General features: G+C 43.4%; 5 protein-coding genes across 5 annotated transcripts in view; 3 read left to right on the plus strand and 2 right to left on the minus strand.

The window, feature by feature from the left end:
* LOC126557228 (uncharacterized) overlaps nucleotides 1-7633 on the minus strand; it is a 204420-nt gene extending 196787 nt beyond the window's left edge. Inside the window, exons 1-6 of the mRNA XM_050212933.1 lie at nucleotides 7545-7633; nucleotides 7271-7427; nucleotides 6058-6423; nucleotides 5297-5633; nucleotides 5078-5220; nucleotides 4789-4848 (exon numbers count right to left, since the gene is read on the minus strand). Coding sequence (XP_050068890.1) covers nucleotides 4789-4848; nucleotides 5078-5220; nucleotides 5297-5633; nucleotides 6058-6423; nucleotides 7271-7427; nucleotides 7545-7633 — 1152 coding nt within the window. The remainder of the gene's footprint in view (nucleotides 1-4788; nucleotides 4849-5077; nucleotides 5221-5296; nucleotides 5634-6057; nucleotides 6424-7270; nucleotides 7428-7544) is intronic.
* The window catches only part of LOC126558513 (growth hormone-regulated TBC protein 1-A), a 62000-nt gene that overhangs the window by 14516 nt on the left and 25381 nt on the right, over nucleotides 1-22103 (plus strand). The window lies entirely within an intron of this gene.
* LOC126559765 (EF-hand domain-containing protein 1-like) lies at nucleotides 9190-11401 on the plus strand. Its single transcript, XM_050215939.1, has 3 exons — nucleotides 9190-9944; nucleotides 10036-10220; nucleotides 10283-11401. The coding sequence occupies exons 1-3, from the start codon at nucleotides 9196-9198 to the stop codon at nucleotides 11398-11400; spliced, it is 2052 nt and encodes a 683-aa protein (XP_050071896.1). The 5' UTR covers nucleotides 9190-9195; the 3' UTR covers nucleotide 11401.
* LOC126559808 (uncharacterized) lies at nucleotides 11998-13775 on the plus strand. The gene is made up of 4 exons (XM_050215981.1): nucleotides 11998-12174; nucleotides 12254-13339; nucleotides 13410-13612; nucleotides 13683-13775. The coding sequence occupies exons 1-4, from the start codon at nucleotides 11998-12000 to the stop codon at nucleotides 13747-13749; spliced, it is 1533 nt and encodes a 510-aa protein (XP_050071938.1). The 3' UTR covers nucleotides 13750-13775.
* On the minus strand, nucleotides 14883-21427 carry LOC126556646 (uncharacterized). The gene is made up of 4 exons (XM_050212034.1): nucleotides 21299-21427; nucleotides 19830-21088; nucleotides 18778-18904; nucleotides 14883-18713 (listed from the first exon to the last, which is right to left on the minus strand). Exons 1-4 carry the CDS (start codon nucleotides 21425-21427, stop codon nucleotides 14883-14885), a joined length of 5346 nt encoding a protein of 1781 aa, XP_050067991.1.

The raw sequence follows: 22103 nt of genomic DNA on the forward strand, positions 1-22103 counted from the left end.
AGAAGTCCTAGCGAGAACAGATTTCGTGTGAAGTAGTAGTGTATTGCGCACAGAGGACGCTAAGGTGGAAGTGCAAATGTTGACAAACGATGGGCAAAAACTGTAGCTATTTCATCGAGCAAAATATCTCACGTACAGTGTTCGAAACCAGTGGTCAGAAACGGTGTTACAGATCGTGGCACCCGTGGAACAGATGACTCCAAAAATGCTTCTAGCGAATGAGAATACGTAGAGATGCATCCCTGCTAAAGCACTCCTAATTAATCCTCGTTCTCCCAACACACGCTCCTCCTCCCACAGACACACACACCACGCGCACATTTAACGCGATATTTAGATAGCGGCTTTAATAATTTGTTGACTTGATCGTTAAGATATTCCAATTGTGCGGTACATTACAATTAGGCACTAATTATATAGGCCGATATATTAGGAAGATACACTCAGTGGGCGGGGAGAGAGAAATTCTTCATTGTAGTAGTTGCTGGGCGTGCTAAAAAGAAAAGCTAAAACAAAGAAGAATAAGTAACAATTAAACAAACAAAAAACAAACTAGTATAAACTTAGACGAGGGTAGTGGTGAGCCGATATTTAAAAAAAAAACTAAGTGATTTCAAAAACAAAATTCCTTGAATGATAGATTACTCAATACTCAAGAGTCTATAATGAACTGTTAACTCGTTTCTCTGTATATTACACGATTTGCCTATAGAAGTGTGCGTGTCTCTGTGTGTGTGTGTGTGTGTGTGTGTGTGTATGTGTGTACTACGGGGAGTGAATATATTAAAAACAATGTAAGAAGCGTTTGTAATAACTTTAGAGATAAGTGAACGCTATAAAACACGAACCCAACGGCGAAATCAGATGATCCGCAGCATCTGGACCGTAAAAAAATGTCTGCTGCTGGCGAGGAGCAGCAGCAGCAGCAGTGGCAACATATAATCAAAAGTGTCCTAACAAAATCAAGATAAAGGGTGGATTTTTGTGTCAGAATAAAAATAATCTAAATTAAAAACGACCCACTCTTCCGTGCTGTTTGCTTGCAGATCCACGATCGGAATTGTTATAGCCGCTAGCTAGGGCGTTACGGTGCCGACACACGGTATCGCTGTCGATGGGCAATGATAATGATTTTTGTTTAATGGCTTCTTCCCCTCCAAACCATGATAATAACATAATCGTTTAATTACATGGCTGGCATGGCATTACATGAACAAACAGCTAATCTCTATACGGAGCTCTCTGCAATCGATTGACAAGTAAGAAATTAAAAAAAACGATATTCAACATGATAAAACATGCTATAAAACAAGGACCGAACATGCGCCAACAACCTGGCGAAAAAAACGGACCAGTACTGCTGGGCTGGCTGGCAGGGGTTTAGCGGCATGAAATGAAATCAAAATGGACAGCAAATTAAACGCATTATTCCTCGGCTCATTAGCACGCTTTTGACACTGGCATCGGTTTGGCATGGTGGACTTTATCTTCATGAAATAGCTGTTTTTTAATTTTATTTTCTTGTACACTTTTTCGAGTACAGCGGTAGTAAAAAATAAAAATAAAAAATAAAGTGAGAGACCCACGGCTGATAAACATACTACAAAATTGAAAATTTAATTTTACGCTCCACTTGCAAACAAACAAGTCGATTAAAATCAGGTGCAAAAAGAAAAAAATAAACAAGATCTGAAGCTTGTTTTGCACGAGACCAACACACACACACACCAACGAACGGCAGGAACGGAGTGTAAGCATTTAATTTACAATGTACGTAAATGATAAGTTTAACAAGGAAGGAAGCAGAGTGAAAAATGCGAAAAACATTCGCACCTGATTAAGCAGGGGGAAACATACCTCCCCGGAAGAGTGGATGAGTAATTGGGTTAATTGATTAATTTTCCTATTTTTCTCGCTTTTCCGAAATCGAGCGAATTCGAATGCTGCTGAACTGAAAATGTTAACGTAAATTCTCAACAGAACAGCCAGTTTGTATCATCGTTAGCGATCGCAGACAGGTAGGAAGCGAAAGTTTAAAATTTAGCTAAACAATTTGTGAACAACGCCCAAAGTAATGCCGAAAAACACAACCCCCGACAACAATACAAAGCAAAAAAAAATTCAAAACTTGCGTGTTTCTAAAATAAGCGTTTAATGTTTACGACCAAATCAAATCAAAAAGAATACAGCACAGAGTGACGAGTGCGAAGCGACAGGAAACATTTAAATAAAACCTTAGCGATGTACTAGATACTAAGCTCCCCCGCACTGGTGATGGTGTAACGATCTACGCCAGTGTGTGTGTGTGTATGTACCGTATGTATAGGGCATGCATTTGCATACATCGACTTTAGCGAAACCAAACAGCAACAAAAAATGGAGGAAAACTTTAAAAAATACAATTTAAAACACCCGCTAACTACTGCTCGTTCATTAAAAAAAAAGATATAAACCATATATTAAAACTGATATTATGAATATAAACTAAACCAACAACAAACGAAGGGGGATGTACCAAATTCCTTAACCTAAAACAGAACAACCTGTTGTAATTATTGTAAACCTTGCATAAACCGATAGCGATAAGTGAGTGCGCGAAGAACAGAGCAGTGATGAAATGATGATGATGATGATGATGATAAAGATCTAGCCTTTGGGCGGATATGCGTGCATCAATATAAGATATAAAACGGCTCGGAATATAAACGTAGTAAAGGGCAGATAGAATAGAGAAAGAGAAAGAGAAACACGGAGAGAGAATGAGCATGTGAACGTGCAGAGCATAGCAATGCATAGCAAAACGGGAAAGAAAACTAATTAAATCTGTTATCTTGAAAACTGATGTGTTGTAAATAACCTAAACATAATGCACAGAGGAAAAACCAACGTAACAAACGGAAACAGAACGGGAAAATGAAATAGGAACAGACAGTGGTAGGAAGAAAAAGGGCAAGTGTAAAATGGGAGAAAAGGAAACAATACAACAAACATAAACAAACAAAATGAAACGAACAATTTGAAATAAAGACGATTGAAATATTTAAAAACTGGGTTTTGATTATGTCTCACATAGTTACGAATATTTCTGATAATTTGGTAAACTTGTCTATATAATCCGTCGTTAGTTTAACTGCAACTCAACAAGCGCAGTCTGGAATTGAATCTTATCCGAACCATTCCTCTGTAGCAAATACTGACAATGCTCACAATGCCCGACTGCGATTTCTTTTTTGAAAACGCTAGCTGTGCGATCAAACTCCCAGACAATACATCCATTTTCTCCGCAAAAGCTCTGTGTGTCCTTAGAGCTTTTGACACAGAATCCTCCAAAAATTCACACATTGAACACCTTGAAGACCTCCCCTCCCTTGATCTTGCTCTCTGCTGAATTCCAAGTCATGTGGTGATTCAGGGGGACGAAGCTGCAGACATTCTCACCAATCAAGGCAGAAGAAAACCGATCATCCAAACCTCACCTCACTATCCAAACATGACCTTCTTAGGGTCAAAACTTCGGTCTCTTACACCTGCACCAGTGAATGGTCCCAATGTCAGAAACAGTTTCTACAACTCATAAAACTCTCCACTGACCCTTGGATAGATGCTGACTCTAACCAAGATCAAAAAGTCCTATGATGGTTTTGGATACGACGCTCTAATGGAAAAATCCACTTCCCGACAACACTCAAGCAGAACAAAGACTCATCCGATTTCTCCAGGAAACCAGTGGTATTTACAACCAAATTTAAGCAACACAATAGACATGGGACTCTGCTTGGGAAGAATGTTTTTACTGTGCCTGCGCTGGGATACATCCCAAGAGACAGCCTCATATAAACTGCTTGCCAAAGGATGGCATATATTGTCAGTATTCAGAACGACGGATTTATTATGAAAATATACCATGAAATTATAATTTCATCTGTATTATTTTTGAAAACCTCATCTACGGCCAACCAAAGACTCATCCGATTTCTCCAGGAAACCAGTGGTATTTACAACCAAATTTAAGCAACACAATAGACATGGGACTCTGCTTGGGAAGAATGTTTTTACTGTTAGTTATTTTTGTCTGTCATAACTAAGAGGATTTAGTAACTTTAGGTTTAGTAATTAATGCTTAAACGAAAATATTAGAAACTTGCATTACGACGAGCAGGTGATGTACAATCACCTAACACGCGTTACACGAGTCACAATAAGCAGGTGTAAAGATTTATTCGTTATCCTGAAAGATTATTAAACTCATACACGTTAGGGTGTTTGTTTCCAGTCTCACATTTGTACTATTTAATGTTTTACGGGTTCTCTATTTCGCGTCATCAGCCAAAGCTTACATTGCTTGCACGTTTTATTGCACGTCCAAATTGTACGTTTTATCAACATAGTAAAAGACTGTCTTGTTTTCTTGTAAGATGAATAAGTTTATAAGTTTTACACATATCAAAGCATGTGTAGAAATTTCAGAAATCTTCCATGGATGCTTGAAACGTTTAATTTGTAAAATCTGGTATAGTAATATTTTTAAATGAAAAATCGTACCCAGGTTCAAAGAAGGACCCACTATATGTTTAGGCTTGCAACGGGAATAGTGATTCGCCATTATTCGTATTTAGATGTATTCAATTTTATGGCAATCTCTAGAAAGATGGTTTTTTTTTTAATTCATAAAGGACGGCCAGGTCGTATTGCTAGAAAGATATGTTTTCTTTAAGGAAATTCAAATTCGTGTAAACGCGTTTTCTATGCATAAATTCATCATTTTGTTTAGCAAAAAGAGTCACTTACCTTAAGGTCATCCTCCAAGACGCTGATGCCAATGTCAATTACCGAACCGCCGATGACGAGCTTAAATGAAAAAAATACAAAAGTAAACAACGTTGGCGAGGGAATTCTTTCTAGCTGTCGCGCAACTGTAAGAAAGTTCTTTCCAATACACCACTGCAATTGTCACAATGCATCGTATGACAACATTAAGGGGAAAATCCTACCGCGCCATTTGCCAGTAAAAAGCAAATGTATTATTTTATTTTAAACAATTTGTATAGAGAGAAAATAAATGCAATGCTTAACTAACCGGAGCACCAGCACCATCAGCAGCCGCAATCTTTGCATTATCCTTTTGCTGCTTCACCTCCGATGAAGATCCATTTTCAATGTGCGCCAGTTCCACCGCAATGTCGGCGGCCACGCGTGCGTTATTTTTTATCAAAGCCATATCTGGAATGAAAAGAAAACAAAACCAGACTTTTCAATACAGCCACACAGCTACGGAATGACATTTCACTACGCTTACTTGCATCGAGACTTTTGCCACGCGTCAATTGCGAGACGGCAGAAAGGATGAATGGTGTCACTTCTTTGCCCTGGATTCGTTTACGTTCTGCCTCCACGAGAGCCTCTGCAATTACCGCATCCATTTCGGAGGCATCCATCGCGTACCGTTCCGGTATTGGTACGCCAATTAGAATTCCTGACCCAAGACCAAGCTCACGGTTCATGTGCAGCATCATGGCAGCTTCGGTTGGGCTGGTAAGGTTGTAGGCTGCCTTTGACCCGCTCGAGCGAGTGTAGAAGGCCGGAAACTCGCAGTCTTTATTGCCATACGTGGTAACGCATACGCCTTGGGTTTCCTGATAGTATAGAGATGGTTAGGATTGGTTAGGGAAAAGTTGAAAGATTATTTTATTTACAATTGAATATGACGGTCCAGTGCCGTATTGTCAAAAGTTGAAAGCTTGTTAAAGAAATTATTAAATCCTATTTTAAAATTCGATAGCCTGTCATGACTTTAACGCCTCACAGTACGGTACCACGAAGTAATAAATCATAAATTATCAATTACTATAATAGCCTGCTCATCGAAAACGTAAGAGAAGATTTATCTGTTCCGCCAGCTAGGAGCTCGTTGCCAAATCGACCAACACCTGCAGTAAGATGACGTTAAATAGTCCTACGGGAAATGTACATCCGAGTTCTGCTGTGCCGGGCGTATTCAACAAATCGCGCAACCATAAATCATGCTCGGTGGGCAAAGCGTCCAGGTTCACCACTCACCAGATATTCCAGCGTTCGCGGTATGTCCAGGATTGACTTAACACCGCTCGATACGACCGCCACCGGGCACCGGCCCAGTTCGATCAGGTCCGCTGAAACATCCATCGTCCGTTCGCCTTCACGATGCACACCACCGATGCCACCGGTCGCAAAGATCCGTATACCGACGGCATCGGCTACGAGCAGTGTGCCCGCTACCGTCGTACCACCGTTTCGACCCGTCGCCATCACGTACGCCATATCCCGGCGGGACGTTTTAAGCGTTGGTGTGCCACTATCGGAGCGGGCCAGCAACCGCAACTGATCCGCCCCAAGGCCCACCTTTATACGGCCCCCGACAATCGCTATCGTGGCAGGAACTGCACCCTGCAAATGGAAAATTATACCTTTTAATAAGGACACACTACTGTGTGCGTATAGTGAAGTACGGAGATTAAATTCGCCAGGGAGCGAAACACTGCTTCGCCCAGCAAGGAAAGCGAGCATTAAGAAGAGCTTGTTAAAGTCGGCCATAGTTAATCCTTGATCCATGCAGGACACCCTATTACCGTCGCCAGTTGCGAACACACTCACACAGACTATATTTTATCATCTTTTATGTTGCTATCCTTTGGAGCATTGCACTCAAGGCAGCGGTATGCGGCAAAAACCCGACGTGTTCACTTCTGCAGTTGATGGGGAAATTTGGTTTTAATTGAATCCTGTGGTTTGGAAGCAGAAAGTGCACTCGCACACCAAAATCTCTGCTCCCATGCTGGACGTGTATATGTGTCTGTTCCTTTTAGCGTCAGTGCACCGTTTAAGATCCTCACCGTAATGTTCTCCTTTTCACTCTGTCCACACTGGATGCACTGTTAATACTCCCCTTAAAGGTAACCGCAAACCGTACCCGTGCTGTCCGTGCACTTCCACAAACCACGCTTCTGTGCAATGCGGTCAGCAGGGACCGTGCGGTTTGCGGTTTTACCAGTAGTTAAAACTCAGTTAGCAACCCAAAATTGCAGTCTAACATGACTGTCTTGCAACGCACGTTCAAACGAGACAGTCGCATCGTGTCTCGGATACACTAACGACGAATAAAAAAGTCAACACTAACGACAGCATGCGGTCGGTTAAGAGGACGCTAAGCTTGCTGCAGATCCAAAAAAAGGAAGAACACCAGTGTTATACGTTCCCCATCTACTACTATAGTTGCGTGCAGTTTGTCACCTACCTGCTGCCGGACTATATGCTCCACCTCTAGGGCCGTGTCGAGATTTGCCGGATAAGGCATTCCGTGCGTAATGATAGTTGATTCTAATGCCACTACCAGCTGTGGCGTGTGCTGGAGGGTTTCGCGCACTTCCGGTGCGATGTCGATCAAGGAAGGGCTATTTTCGTTGTATATATTGTAGGTATTTTTCATCACAATTATGGTAGAGCAATACGGAAATAGCGTAAAGCGTTAGTTAAATTGGGAGAAGAAATATTTTTATTTTATGTCTTACCTGATACGATGATTTGCTGCGGTAGCGTGTTTGTTGGTACAATACCCTCGGGAAAAACGGTCGAACATCCTGACCGGTAAGCGTAACATTTTTCTGCGGATAAATATGTAATATTTTGTCAATTCAAGGTTAGAATAAAAAAACTAAAAAAATAAATATTTATTTATAAAAGAAAATATTTTTCTTGATTAATTATCTCACATAATCATATTTATCGTCTTTCTAACTTCGCTGGTTTATTAAAAAATCGTCATTTACCATGTCAAATTTATTTTATTTTAATTTACATCACTTTTTCATTTTCATTTTGGACAAACCGCAAATTATTCAAGTTTTGATTGGGTCTGTGGAACAGTTCTGCTCTACAAGCTGTCTACTTGTGCTACTTGATGTCACTGGGCTTGTCAGAAGCCATCTTGCATGACAACGTATGACGTCGATGGCATGGCCTACCGAACAGACAAAATAAATATTCGCATGTATCCAGGATTTTTTTAGATCCATATAATGGATCTCAATAGAATCAGTAGAATTTTTCAAATCATTAGTAGATTATTGCAAGCTTCTTTGGGAACTTTGCAATCATGTAGTCGAACATTGCATCAAGTAAAAGGAAATTAGTAACCCAACTGTGGCAATTTTTAATCAGCTTTGGATTTTGTGCCATGCGTTTGGAGCTCCCATGATAAAATAGCAAAATGAAAAATTCCCCTAGAATGAATGCAAAATTTTATTGTATGATCGCAAAGTTCCATTACGACGGGGGTTGCAATATACCACTATCCATATGAAATATTGCTCTCAGCAATGCTACCCCCTTAGAATGACCTTAGGCGGGCTCAGTCAGCCGTGATTATTTGAGATATTGCAAAGAAGTAAACAGCTTTGACGGGGTATTATGTGTAAATTTCATATGTATATCTTGTTGTTCTTCATCCATCCATCCATCTTCAATACAACTATCCATATTGTACATAATCTTCTTCATCGTATGCAATGAAGTTTTATTTTTTAGGTTTGAAATGTGGAAAGGCAAGACACACAGCTAGACAGATACACATTTTTTTTTTCATTACCCTCTGGTAAACTTAGAATAAGAATAAGGAGAAAAAAATAAATTTTATCTTCCTATTTCCTTTCTCAAAGCTAGTGTATCTGGAAGCATTTACAGACGAATGAAATTTAGCTCGTAAAGCTATTTAGCTTTTAATTTTTAGATGTCAACTATAATGCAATAGAAGAATGAAAATGCAATATATTTATGTTCAATGTTTAATCTTTACCCTGGACAAGAAAAGCTCCAACATTAAATAAAACAAATAATGGAAAAAAAGCTACAAACGAATCAAAATAGAACAAGAAGCAAAAAACAACGTAAATCTATTTCTATATTCTTCCAAACAACCATGCAACAGGTGTGGCAAAACGAGCATGCGTACCGTTCCTCTAATCCACAGTCTCCTCCGATCGTCACGATGGCAGCCACTCTCCATAGAAACGGTACTCGAGTTTATTTGTTGAACAACGCAAGAAGAGCCACACTTGGTAGCCATCGTTCGACGCGTGGTTTTCAAGTACGGTTTGAAAATTCTTATTGAAGTAATTTATTTTAGAAAATTTATATTCCAATTGGACCCGCGACGAACACACTATGGAGGGATTGCCGAAGCTGCCGGGTAACGATTTTGCAAACCGTTTACGTCAAAAGCATCATGTACCGCAGAGCTTCAAGTACGTCAATGGTTACCCAATTCCGGTCCGGCCCGAGTGTGGTCTCGGTGGTGAGCGGCTGAATGAGGATTCCATTCAATTCTGTCCCGAATCAAATGCCGGTGGCAACAATACGGTCCTGTACGATCCAATTCTTACGTACGGCCGAGTGCGCCATCTTCCGGTTAAACCCTACCGGCCACACTTTGTGCTGTACGATCAGAAAACGCTCAAGTTCAATGCCTTCTTTCGCCAATCGGTCCCAGAGTCAGCAACCGAAACGTTCCGCATCCGGTATGTGCACATACTGTACTTCCTCGAGGATGACACGATGACGGTGCTGGAACCGACTATCGAAAACTGTGGCTATCCACAGGGTCGATTAGTACGCCGGGGAAAGAAGTTGAAAAATGCGGATCGGGAAGAGTTTTACAACTGGAAGGACCTAAACATCGGTATCGATATAGAAATGCATGGATACGTTTTTCACATCACCGATTGTGATGCTTACACGAAAGAGTTTCTTTTGAGCAATGGAATAGAGTTGAACGAGATCGAACTGCTGCCACCGGATCCGGCGATGAACGAACGTTCGATCAGTCAGCGACAATCGTTCCGGCATCACAAAATGTACCCCGTGCCAGATGATAAGCTACGCAAGTATCTCGAATATCAGGGGAAAGTTTTGCAGTACGTACTTGTATCTTATCACACAGCCCAGATTATTACTTATCTGTCTGGTTCGAGTTTGCAACATTTTACCAATGTGTTCTTATTCTAGCTTCGATTGCGTATTGGATGAGCGAGACCGCGAAGGTGGCGAATTGATGACGTACAAACTGTTCTACTATCTTGAAGATGATACAGTTTCGATAAAAGAGCTTAAGGAGAATCAAGAGGGACGAGATTACTTCCCGATGCTACTCCGGAAGCAAAAGCTGCCCAAGAACTGGAAAGAAAATCCAGGTAATGCAGATCAATAATTCATTTCAGCAAAGCCCTCTTCTAATTATTGCAACCATTTGCAGTTTCTCATCCTTCCATTTTCCTGGAGAAAAGCGATGCCGAAGTGTCGGAATACTATTCCCCCAAGGATCTGATCGTCGGTACAACCATCTTTGTCTATGGACGAAAGTTTCTTCTACTAGACTGTGACGGGTTCACGCGTTGCTACTACGAAAAAGCACTCAAACTCATCCAACCGGATCGGGTACGGTTGGACAGCACGCCCAAACGTGCCCCACGGTTGGAGGTACCTAGCTATCTCGGTCTCGGTACACCCGAAGACTCTATTGCCTCGTACCACAGTCTTGTACCGAAGAGTCCCAAAAAGGATGTCATAACGTACTTGGTAAATGTAAACAAATTCCTACGTTACGGGTGCGTTCTCGATACCGCCCATCCGGAGGACAAAATACGCAAATTTGTACTGAGCCTGTCGCTTGCCGACGGTACAATTACCATCATGGAATCGTCGATTGACAATTCTGGCATACGGGGAGGACGTTTTCTGTCGCCACGCAAAGTATGGCTGCCCGGATGCAATCCTGACGAGCCAGAGTACTATACAGCGAAGGACTTTTATATCGGGGCGATCGTGGTGGTGTTTGCGCATCGGTTTAAAATTGTCAGTGCTGATTTGTACGTGTACCGGTACATGCAAGCACATCCGGAAATATTTTCCTCTATGGCAATCGACAGTGTGCGCAATTATTTGTTGTCTGAAGGACATCTTAAAGACGATCTTCGTCAAGCAACCGAGGAAGAGTTAAAAAAGCTGGAGGCTGTCACTGCCCAAAGTGATGCAGCTAACCAGGATGAAGTACAGAAGCGACTGGCCGGATTTGAAATAGGTGACCCGAACGCTCCCACATCATTGCCGGTAGCGTCATCACCACGTGGTTCCCCCATTCCGCACGCTGCCAATGCTCAAGTTCCATCAACAGGCGATTCGCCCGGACATCCTTGTCCACATCCCATCATTCCCGACGAAGAACTACGAAAAGCATACCACACGAACGAACCGGAAGAACTAGCTATCCAGGCGTACCGCGTTCCGGAAGATCCACCATTCGCACCACAAGGTTCCCCGACACACGGATCGAAAAAGGGTACCAAAACGGTGCGCTTTCAAGATGACTTTTGATCAAAATTACCTTTAGATGATCGCTCTGAAGTTGATGTAGAATATTGCAAGGAATTACACGAATTAATTCGCACATACACACCACACTAAACACACGCGCGCGCACACACTATCGACACACACTTTGCGACCGCGCACACGCAGCTACTTCTCGTCAGCTGTTCACGTACACTGTTTGTTTATATTTCGTGCCGGCATCTACCAACGCACGTACACAGCCATACGCCGTATGTCAACCGAATGTCATTGTACAGGGTAATCCATTTGTAAAACGGTCTTTAGTTGAATGTGGCTGCTTTTGGTTGCGGATTTTTACTCGGGGCATACGAATAATGATTTGATTTTGGTGCAATATGTTTATAAATACAAATTTATCGTTTTCTAGTGATATTATTCAGCTTATTTCTACAAACTAAAGCATGCGAAATACAATAGATGTCGCTGATGAGATTGAACCAAATGTCGCCGTTGACCGTTACCATAGCAACGAGAAAGGTTGCCCACAACAAACCGCGGTAATGTGAGCTTCGTAATCAGCGGAGGGAATCCAATTAAAAACACAACACTTTCAGTAAGTTGAAGAACAATTTCATAGGAATGGATTCGGAACAAGCTAAATTTACACTTAAATCCCACACACCTATCGGATTTGAATCTTCACGGTGTGAAAAATCGGCAGAAATTTGTCCTAAAAAAGATACCGGTACAGATCCGTGTCCATTCCCAACACTCGCCAATGTTGCAACGGAACCAAAGGAACGGAAGGAAATCGCTGTAAGAATCGTAAAGCTAGGCACATTAGTAAACAGACTAGTTTACCATACCATGTGTCTTTCCTTCTTTCAAATTGTAGACCCAAACAATCAGTGCACCAAGAAGCAAAAAATTTGCCACCTATGATGACTCCAAACTGGTCTCGTTTATACGCAGAGTACAACCCATCGTAGAGGAAGAATTGTCCTACGGCATGACGCCGATCTTCGATTGCAATGACAATTTGTACGAATCTACCGAACGTTACCGGGTATGCCGTCACCAGGAGCTAACCCTTCGTGCTCTGCTTCCGGACCATATGGATGAAAAGAAAGACGGAAATGCTTTCCGTGTCGGTGCTGCAGCATGGCTTTCAATATTGACACGTGACGCACCGCTGCTGGTGGTTGCCTGCAGCCCAGTACACGATGCTTGGTGCGATCATTTCACATCGACCGTTACCGTTTTTAGTCCCAAGCGGGATCGATACGGTGGATCCGTGCAGTGGGTAGAGTTGAGTAGTAATCCGGTGAAAGCATGCATAGAGTCACTCGAAACGAACCCGTTCAATAGGGACATGTTTGCTGGTGGTACTGTCTCCGGAGACGTGTACATCTGGCACTACGAGATGAATCTTAAGAATGAACGGAACTCGTTCGCTGAGCTCCACTCGGAAACGACCGATTGCGGGAAGGTGGTCGATATGGCTTGGACTCGGTATAATGTGATGTCCAAATCGGATTACGCTTTGCTCACGGCACACAGCGAAGGTGCGGTCATTCTGTGGCGTGTTGGTAAAACGATCGTAAAGGATAAAGTTTTCAAGCTAAATGTTCCATCGACGATCGGGAAAGCGCTCATTTTGACACAAATATTAGCCACCTCAAATACGGAGTTTGTGGCAGGTTGTGACGATGGATCATTGCTTCTGTGTTCGACTACCCAACTACTCCCACTGGGCGCTGCCTCATCTTCTGAGCGATCGTTCACATCGGCGGTCAACTCTTCCTCGTCTACAGCGAGCACTGCCGGTAAAGTAAACTATTTTTCACCGGGCACGATTGAGCTGAAGAGTCATTCGTTTAGTGTTACCAGTCTACAGAAGATTGAGAACCGTCGGCAAGAGCTTCTGATTAGTTGCGATCTGACGGGAGAGGTTTTATTCCATGATATCACTGATAGTATCGTAAGTGCTTCCCTGGGGTCTTTCCTAACTTATTAAAAGCCAAACAGTAAAATGATATATTCTTTTACAGAACTCTACTCCGACACTTATTATCAAAATGCCACTTCCCTTCAAAACACGCATTGTTTGCACGAGCGATACGGAGTACATCTTTTCACCATCTAGAAATGGTCTACTAGAGCTGTATCGCATTGGAAGCGGAAAGGTGGACACAGTGGAACCGTCCTTACCTTTGAATGGTTCACCAAATCTTATTAAAATGTCTGCCAATGGGTAATGCAACACAGTTTAATGCACAATTTAACAGACTCATTCCTAATTGTTGTCATTTTTATGTCCACAGAAAATGGCTGATCACTGGAACGTACAATGGAACATTTATACTCTACTCAGTAGCCACGGAGTACTGAAGGATCGTAGTGACCTTTGAGTTATTGTGGAAAATGTAAAACCAAACGAAAAACGTATAGCAGTGCATCAATTCATACAGTGCTTCGAACTGTTATCCGCACACCTTGAAATCAAGCATTTGATAGTCTTCGTGGGCAATTTTCACAGCCCAAGTTAAGACAATTCACAAAGTTTTTTTTTTGTACGTTGCCAACTGGTCAAGATAAAAAAAGGCTGCATAGAATCTCGGCTTACCAAGTAATACCTGTCTGAATGAGTAATATTGATAAGTTATCGAAATTTTTTCGGTACACGATTAATTTTACAAAATACAAGGATGCTTTTCTTATATGGAATGGAATGTTATTACAAAAGTGTATTACCGAACTTTAGAGAGCTAAAACTTGATGATACTAGACCAATTTTCACAAAAACTGGCGACTGATTGTTTATCATCAATATGATACTGAACTTTTCCATTGTATCCTCGAAAAAAATGAATAGGACATTTTTGCTTTATTAAATTTAAAATAGTGTTCTACACCTGTAATTCTTTGGGAGGATCGTTGTCAGATTTGGGAAAAGTTTCGCCTTTGCCTTTCTTACGCCTGTCGGCCCCGCACTCCAGTACTGCTACAGCATTCCGTCTGAAGAATGCGGTACTCTGATCCGCGGTTAAAAACTTTTCCTGGCTATTCCAGGAAAAAAGGTTAACCCTCCGATCTTAGCGAAACTGGTGACTCCCGTCGTACCAAGGTGTTATCAGCCGATACGCTGATTCACTAGTATGAACTAGTCCTGATCGATCCATGGAAAAAAAAAAACGAAAAAACGAGGAAAAATAAAACGCCTAAAGTTTTAAATACTTTATTACGCTTTGTTAACGTGTGTTCTACTATGATTTATTATCTTTGTATCACTATTTAAAAAATGATATATTCTATCGCTTCTAATCATTCGTCCAATTTAAAACGTAGAAAAAAAACTGCTCTTTTAACGATAACAGAACGCAAACTCAGAAACGCTATAAATAATTTAAAAAAAATCGTCTAATACATTGTAATAGTGCTTAACAAACTATCACGACACTATTACATGAACAATTTCAATTGATGTCTTAAATTTTTTCACGCTCTTATGTTCCGTCATTCGTCTACTTGCTATCCCGATTCGACACGGACGTCTGTCGTTCCAATCGAACATCAGGCACGGTTAGCCGCTGTTGCTGTGGAGGTTCCTGCCTATCCGACGAGTTTCCCGACGATGAACTCCAATGTACGGACGATAGTCGCGATTCACCCGAAAACAGTCCCTCGGTCTCGGTACGATTGTTAGTAACGGACGGATCGGTATTACCATTGCCTCCCAGCCTTAAACTGTTCCCACTAGCGGTCGATTTACTGACGGCAACCGGTGTAGACGTTCGCTGTATACTTTTCCCATCCGTAGGCGTATGCATCAGCAAATCGCGTAGTGGACTCGCTTTGGAATTACTACTGTCCAACCGGCTTATGTTCAGCAGTGAACGTAATAGTGTGCTACTGTGCGAACCGTGCGAACTGGAAGAAAGCGACGTGTTCGACTGTAGATCGGATTGTGTGCGCACCATCAGTTGGCGCATTACAAACTCGTTCAAATCCAGTGGCTTACCCAAGCCCTCGTCGGTATCATTCGCGACAGTTTCATCGTTTGGACCGATGGCTTGCCCATCGAGTGAGTTGGGTGAGGAACCACTCGAGTGTTGTTCAAGCTGGGAACTACGTTTGAACATCGACGAAGCCCACCGTAGCAACGAATCTGGCAAAGGTTGCAGCTCGTTTGGATGACGACGAGCCTGCTGCTGCTGCTGCTGCTGCTGGACCTGGGCTGGCGTAGCATCTTGCGTGTCCGACAGCGGTGTCGAACGGTTCGAGTTATCCAACGAATTATTGAACGGTTTCACAATGATGTTCCTCTTACGCAGCTCGGCCACCACATCGGGGAGTGATGTGTCGGAACCGGATTTATTGATAGGGATTCCCATTGTAGACGATGTAGCTGATGGTTGTTGTGGCGTTGCCGCGCCTTCTTCCGTTATATCAAAGGCTGGTGCTGGGTCCGGATATTTCCTGTACGCTAACCTGTCCGGTTCGCGATCCTCCGTTACATCTAGCCCTATCAAGGTCGATTTTTCATTTCGTTCAATCGTTTGTTCTAACTCTACACGTACAAAGGATCCGGTTCCCGTGCCAGTTGTTGTACTCCTCACGTACTCTTCATAGTTGGGAAATCGATCGTAACCAATGTCGGGGATCGATGGTTCGTTTAAAAGTAATCTATTTCTCGCTTCGGCAAGCACTTCGGCAGTGTTTGAGACATCTCCCGCCGTAACAGACACCGCGGAAAGGTCGTTCCCTTTGCTGGTAGCTACAGCAGGCGCCGGTGTTTCCACCTCCGGAATCGTCGATAGTTCATGCATCGGAAGCTCATCCGGTAGCTGTGGACTAAAGCGTGCAATCGCAACTGGTGGTGTGCTACGGCGTTGAGATGCTTTTAAACCTGCTCCACCTACCTCTACTTGCGGATTAACACCGGTAGAAGCCGCAAACGGTGGTTTCGGAATATCTTTAAGGAATGGTTCAAATGGAAGTGGTTCCTTCCCATGACTACCCTCTTCGGAAGGACTTTCCCGAATATCGGACGCCGTAAGTGGCCGGGACATTGCAATACCGCTGTCTTTACTAAGCCCAATCTGTTTGGAGGAGAAAATGTTGTCAATCTCCTCACTTACTGGATCTTCACCGATCGGTGCTGGAACGACGACGCTGGTCGCGGATGGTCCCGCCGCTTGCGGTGGTGATGCTGAAGATGATGAAGCTACAACATTGGGTGGTTGTGTGGCAGTGATTGCCGCCGTACGATTAAGCACCGGTGGCAAATCCATATATTTTGTCGACTCTTGCTGCTCCAAGGACGAGAGACTATCCTCGACCAGACGACGCTTTTCTTCGCGCACCTGATGAATCATCTGGGACAGTTCCGTAATGCGTTGGCTGCATCGTTCCGTGAGTTGGGAGTAGCGTTCAAGAATTTCTTGCTCCTCACGATCGCTCAGATTGATCACCTCGACGTGACCCTGGGGTGTAATGATTTTTGCCACCTTTGCGGCTGTGTCCCGTTTGGGAGATTTTAAGATGGATTTTAGCGAGCCTTCCTTAACCGTTGGTGCAGTTGCTGCTTGTACCATTATTGGTTGTGGTTGTGGTGCTGGTTCAATCGGTGCAGCAGTTGGTTCCGTCTGTTGAACGGATGGCGTTTTATCATCCTTCTTTTTAGAAGATTTTTCCTTCGAACGTTGCCCATCCTCCATTCCCTCAGGAACCTTCCGTTGCTGCCGTTTCATCGTCCGTTCTCTTCGTCGCAATGTTTCCATCCATATGCCTTCCACACGGCTTACTTCAGCATCCATCGACATGCCACTCCGATCGCTACCACTACCCAACGTTGTCTGTTCCGATGATGAGCGTCGTAGCGTTTCATCGATTTCCTCCAGAAAGTTGTAGTTTTCATCGATAAACTTTCTTAACCGATTGATGCGCTCACTTTCCTCCTCGTTCGGTGCAAGCGGACCAGGTTGTTGAACCGTTGGCTGTCTACCAACATTATTGCTGCTAACGTTCACAACCGATGCGTTAGGTGTTGACACGCTTGTAGAGCTTACGCCAAGCTGATCGATCGATTGCCGGGACATACCGAGCAAGCGGACAATGTACTTGAGCAGATTTGGGTTCAGATTCGTTGCACCGGACGGTAGATCTAACTTTGCGCCTTTGTCGCCACTCTTTTGTAAGTTATACTTCTGTCCAGAAGTTCCCTTTGGAGGGCACTCTTCGGGAGCGATCGGTTTGCAGGGTTCACTTCCTACTGGTACTTCTCGCTGTAGAATTTTCAATCTGCCAATCTTTGGTGGCAACGGTCGATAGACGGTTGACGTTGTGGAGGAACTTCCCGGCGAGAACTCTATCACCTTCTTCTTGAGCGCTTCTTTCCGACTTGCCAGTGGCTTTATAATCTCGGTCTGCATTGGTTCCGGTGCCACCGCGTCTTGTGCTTTTTCAACTAAATTGTCCGACTTTAACTTCTCCTGAGTGGTCTTTTTCTTATGTTTCTTTTTCGCTGGTGTTCCCTTATCGTTTACCGTGATGATAATCTTTACCGGTGGTGTATCATCCGATTGCTTATCAACGGATTCGTACGAATCCTTACTCGTTTCGCTAATACTGCTCCCAACGGACGATGGTTGAACAACGTCCACATCGATCGTCCCTTTTTGACCCTTTGTCGCAACATGCACCTTAGGTTTAGGAGGTTTTTTCGCATCTTTCTGCTGCTGCTTTTGTTGCTTTCTATGCAGCACGGCCATTTTCTCCTCCAGTTGGCGTCCTAATTCTTCTACCTCTCGTTCACGCTTCTGCAGCAGTTGCTGCTGTTCGAGCAATTCTTCTTGCCGTCGTTTCATACGCTCAAGGCGCTCAATTTCCAGCTTGGTGGCAGCGTTCGTACTAGCCTTCGCATCGGTCGTTGGTTTAGCCGCTTGTTCCGCTTTTTCGCGTGCGATTTCTTCCTTTAGCAATCGACGCTGCTCGTTGATTTGGTCCAACAGTTCCTTTAATTTTGCTATTTTATCAATCCCTCCACTCATTGCTTCCGAAGGTGGTATTGGAATGCCCGGACGTTCGAACGTGTCCAGCACGATCGAGGCGCAACTATCGGAGGAAACATCCTTCCCGTCGGGCTGCTTTTGTACTTTCATTTCGGCCACATTTACTACCGAAGGACGAACGGCGATCGGTGGATTAAGGCGCTGCTCGGTTGGCATTTGTACAACCGGACACGTTACGAGCGATCGCTGGCGAAGTAAGCTTTCTATCGCTTCGTTAGCCTTTCGTTGGCGCGTTACTGCTTGCTGCTTGAGCGTGGCTTCCGAAGGCAAGCTTTTCGGGGGCTGCAAAACAGACATTTGATTAGTTATTAAATGATGGTTTAATCTAAAACTTCTGGCCACTTACTACTGCTAAACTTTTCAGCTTATTTTCCGTTCGCGTTAGATTGTCCAACTCCTTCGAAAGTTTTTCGTAATCTTTTCTCGTTTGTTGTTTCTCTAGAGCTGGTTTTGTACGGTCCACCGTGGGTTTGCTGTAATATAAGGATAAAAGAATGTATTAATTGCAATTGTAAATTAGCTGACACTTCAGTCCAGCGAATCGACACAGTTCTTGGGTAAGGTGTATCCTTAAATTGTCGATTGATCGTATGTTAAGATACACCTTAGGTGTCAGGAAAAGACATGAAACATCGTTATCGTTGCATTATCAGGACTATTTGACAATTTGCCAGTATAATGTACAACGAAACGACTTATGCAGTCGAACAGAATAAATTGATAAGATTAGATCCACGAAAAAAGAAACGTGCCCTTGTTATCCTTTTTGCCATGTATGGTGCATTATATTCTTTGTAAATTCTTAGTTTTGTACATTGCTTCGATCGATAGAAAGCATTCTTCCAATTGTAAAAGAATTGTAAAAGGAAAAAAATCAATCCAATCGAGTGTATTGGTGACAGAATTTCAATACGTTCAGTTTGAAAATTCAACGCGTCAAGTTTAAATTAATTAAATTAAGGTTGAATTACCGAAACAAATCTGTGAAATATTTCTCCCCTAACAACTCAATAACGTAGGCTGAGATTAAGCTACCGAAACTCCAGTTAATGACAGTAGGAAACTGGAAACAGTTCACAGTACTCGGTTCTCACTGGGCAAAGGAATAGAATCACCTATGTACTCTCGTAGGGTCCGTGCACTGTTGTCACAGTGTCAAGGAGTCTAGCGCGTAACTATCTGTGTAGTTCGTCTTTTTAGGGTAGGGTGTGTTGATTTGTTATTGTGCAGTAGTCAATTTAGATTGACGAAATTTGTGTCTAATAATCCTTCTAAAATCTAAAATTTCACATAACTCAGTCTTAGTCAATCTTAGTAAATGTTAGCTATTTTTCCTTTGTATCAATCGACATCAATTTTAATAATACCACCCCTAGCATGAAATTGTCGTATTTTTACCTTCGTGCCTTGGCAAGCTCCTGCTGCAGCTGTTCGTAGCGATTCGCCTCCTCCATCCCGGTCGGATCGTCCGATCGGTACTGTTCACGTTGCACAAACCCAACCGGTTGATCGTACTCCTTCCTGAACTTTGTGTTACAGTCATAATATTGCACCTTCGTACTGCACGCACCATCCGCGTACGAAACGGTGGATGAGCTTGATTCCGGTGGGACCACTTTCTTGCGCCTTGCGCCACCGTTTCCGATCGGTTCCATTTTGACAACCTTTTCCGGTTGTGCCGTTGGAAACGTTCTTGGTTTTTCGGCCATCTTCCGAGGCGGAACTTTTCGTGGCGATTCGTTCACTACGAGCGGGACATACGGATGATCGTCACGCGTGAGAACTGAGCTTGTGGGAAAGGAAAGCGTATTATCACTCATATCATCGAACTGGACCATTTTTTGTGTGCCGTAAGGTTCGCGGTATGGACCGGCCGGTTGTCGAGTTTCATCTTGCAGTGAGTGTTGCTGTCGGCGTCTCTGCTGGATCAGTTCCGTGATCTGCGTGAACGGTTGTAGCGGTTGTGGCTTTGGTACTTGTGGTGGTGGTGTTGTTGCAACATTCGGTCGAAAGTCACTCGGTGAGGTAAATGCAGTGGCACTGTACTCGTGAATCCCGGTTGCAGGGACATTCTCTTTACCTGGGCAGTATTGTTCATCGTCCGAGTCGGTCAAAATGGTTTCTGGCACTGTGGTGGGAAAGTTGATTCGATTCCTTCTCGACCTAAAGTGTTCATAGGGACCAGGCGTTGGATCGGTGGAAGATCCCTCGTCGATCATAATTGGATCCTTTCGTGCATCTACGACTTCCACCGACTGTGGTTCAACGACGGGGATGGATGCTTGTACGGCAATCGATTTCGATGGTACGTACTGCTTTTTCCTTATCTTCGCTTCTTTCTGTGCCTCTTTACGGTCCCGCTCGCGAGCCGCATTCGCTTCCGCCGTTCTACCACGCTGTAACGCAACCGCCTGCTGTGTGGCACGCTTTTCCTCAAACCAAACGGCACATTCCTCGGCTGCTTCGGCTGCACGGTGTGCCTCACCAACCTCACACACGTTCCGGGCATATTCATCCTGCAGGGTGCGAATGTGCTGCCGCTTCCAGGCCTTCAGCTCTTCACGCTTTGTTTGTTCAATTTTGGCGAACTCTTTCTCTTTAGCCTGTTGATAATTTTGGCGCACTTTTGCTGCTAGCTGTTTGGACTGTTGACGAACCTGAGGCATAGTGAAGGGGAGAGTACAAACGAGATAAAGCTTTGATGCGAAATTGACGAAATTCACACGATAGCTTGACCACAACAATTCTCCACGCGGGTCCACGAACAATTACGTCACCATCAAAATGTGCCCAAACATTAAAATCGAGGTCAGCTTGTGTGCCTATATTGCTTGCTGGACACCAAAACACCGTGCACATTTACTTACCTGTACCAACCGACGGATGCGTAGCTTTTCTTTGGCAATCTTGCGGACATTTTCCAAATCGGCCAATGGATTCGATCCCATTGGCGACGGCAGATCAATAACATCGTGCACGGTTACACCGACGGACATGATTGCTCACCCTCTTTCCGGACCGTAAGGTCCACGCAGCTGTTTACGAATTGCGCGTTCACGATCGCAGATACGCGATAAGCATGTGCAGCAACGGTTCAGTTCAAACGCACTTTAAAACACTTTATAAAATACACGCACATGTTAGGGAAAAAAGTATATTGATTTGAACCTTTTTATGCAGTCCCGGTGTTGGTAGAGAAACACTTGCTGAATGTGTTTACACGCTTCTTTTGTTTCTGTGCGTCCTGTTTTTCATGCTCGCTTCGCATTCAGTTTTGGAACGCAACGCGGGCACGCGGATTGAAGGTGTGTGTGTGTCGTTAGCATTGCTTACTTCCACGGTACTCTCGGGATGCGTGCGTTCTTTCTTCAATAATGTACCATCAAACGACTAAAATACGATTGAAACACATTGGGCATCGCTTCCATGACAAACAATTGCAAACTGTGTAGGTCGAAAAACAAAGGAAATGATAAAAAAGCGAAAAAATACACACATTCCCACTCGATGAGAAGGAATGGAACTTGTCAGTTACGAAAGTTGCTTCAAACTGACGCTTGACAACTGGCGTCGTTCGATTGTTTACCGCTAGAGGTGCTGATGGATATTTGTCATTTTAAATTCCCTTGCTTGAAGGCCTGTTTACACTTTCGTAAATTTCATGTTTTAAAA

The sequence above is a fragment of the Anopheles maculipalpis genome, chromosome 2RL, assembly GCF_943734695.1.
Source record: "Anopheles maculipalpis chromosome 2RL, idAnoMacuDA_375_x, whole genome shotgun sequence".
Taxonomy (NCBI): Eukaryota; Metazoa; Arthropoda; class Insecta; order Diptera; family Culicidae; genus Anopheles; species Anopheles maculipalpis.

What these genes read in the sequence shown, in the direction of transcription:
- LOC126559765 (XM_050215939.1), top strand. Translation starts at nt 9,196, where the DNA reads ATGGAGGGATTGCCGAAGCTGCCGGGTAACGATTTTGCAAACCGTTTA. An exon ending in TATCAGGGGAAAGTTTTGCA is followed by an intron (nt 9,945 to 10,035) that starts GTACGTACTTGT and finishes TTCTTATTCTAG; the next exon opens with CTTCGATTGCGTATTGGATG. An exon ending in GAACTGGAAAGAAAATCCAG is followed by an intron (nt 10,221 to 10,282) that starts GTAATGCAGATC and finishes AACCATTTGCAG; the next exon opens with TTTCTCATCCTTCCATTTTC.
- LOC126559808 (XM_050215981.1), top strand. Translation starts at nt 11,998, where the DNA reads ATGGATTCGGAACAAGCTAAATTTACACTTAAATCCCACACACCTATC. An exon ending in ATGATATCACTGATAGTATC is followed by an intron (nt 13,340 to 13,409) that starts GTAAGTGCTTCC and finishes ATTCTTTTACAG; the next exon opens with AACTCTACTCCGACACTTAT. An exon ending in ATTAAAATGTCTGCCAATGG is followed by an intron (nt 13,613 to 13,682) that starts GTAATGCAACAC and finishes TTATGTCCACAG; the next exon opens with AAAATGGCTGATCACTGGAA.
- LOC126556646 (XM_050212034.1), bottom strand. Translation starts at nt 21,427, where the DNA reads ATGTCCGTCGGTGTAACCGTGCACGATGTTATTGATCTGCCGTCGCCA. An exon ending in GCATCCGTCGGTTGGTACAG is followed by an intron (nt 21,089 to 21,298) that starts GTAAGTAAATGT and finishes ACTATGCCTCAG; the next exon opens with GTTCGTCAACAGTCCAAACA. An exon ending in AGCTGAAAAGTTTAGCAGTA is followed by an intron (nt 18,714 to 18,777) that starts GTAAGTGGCCAG and finishes TCTGTTTTGCAG; the next exon opens with CCCCCGAAAAGCTTGCCTTC.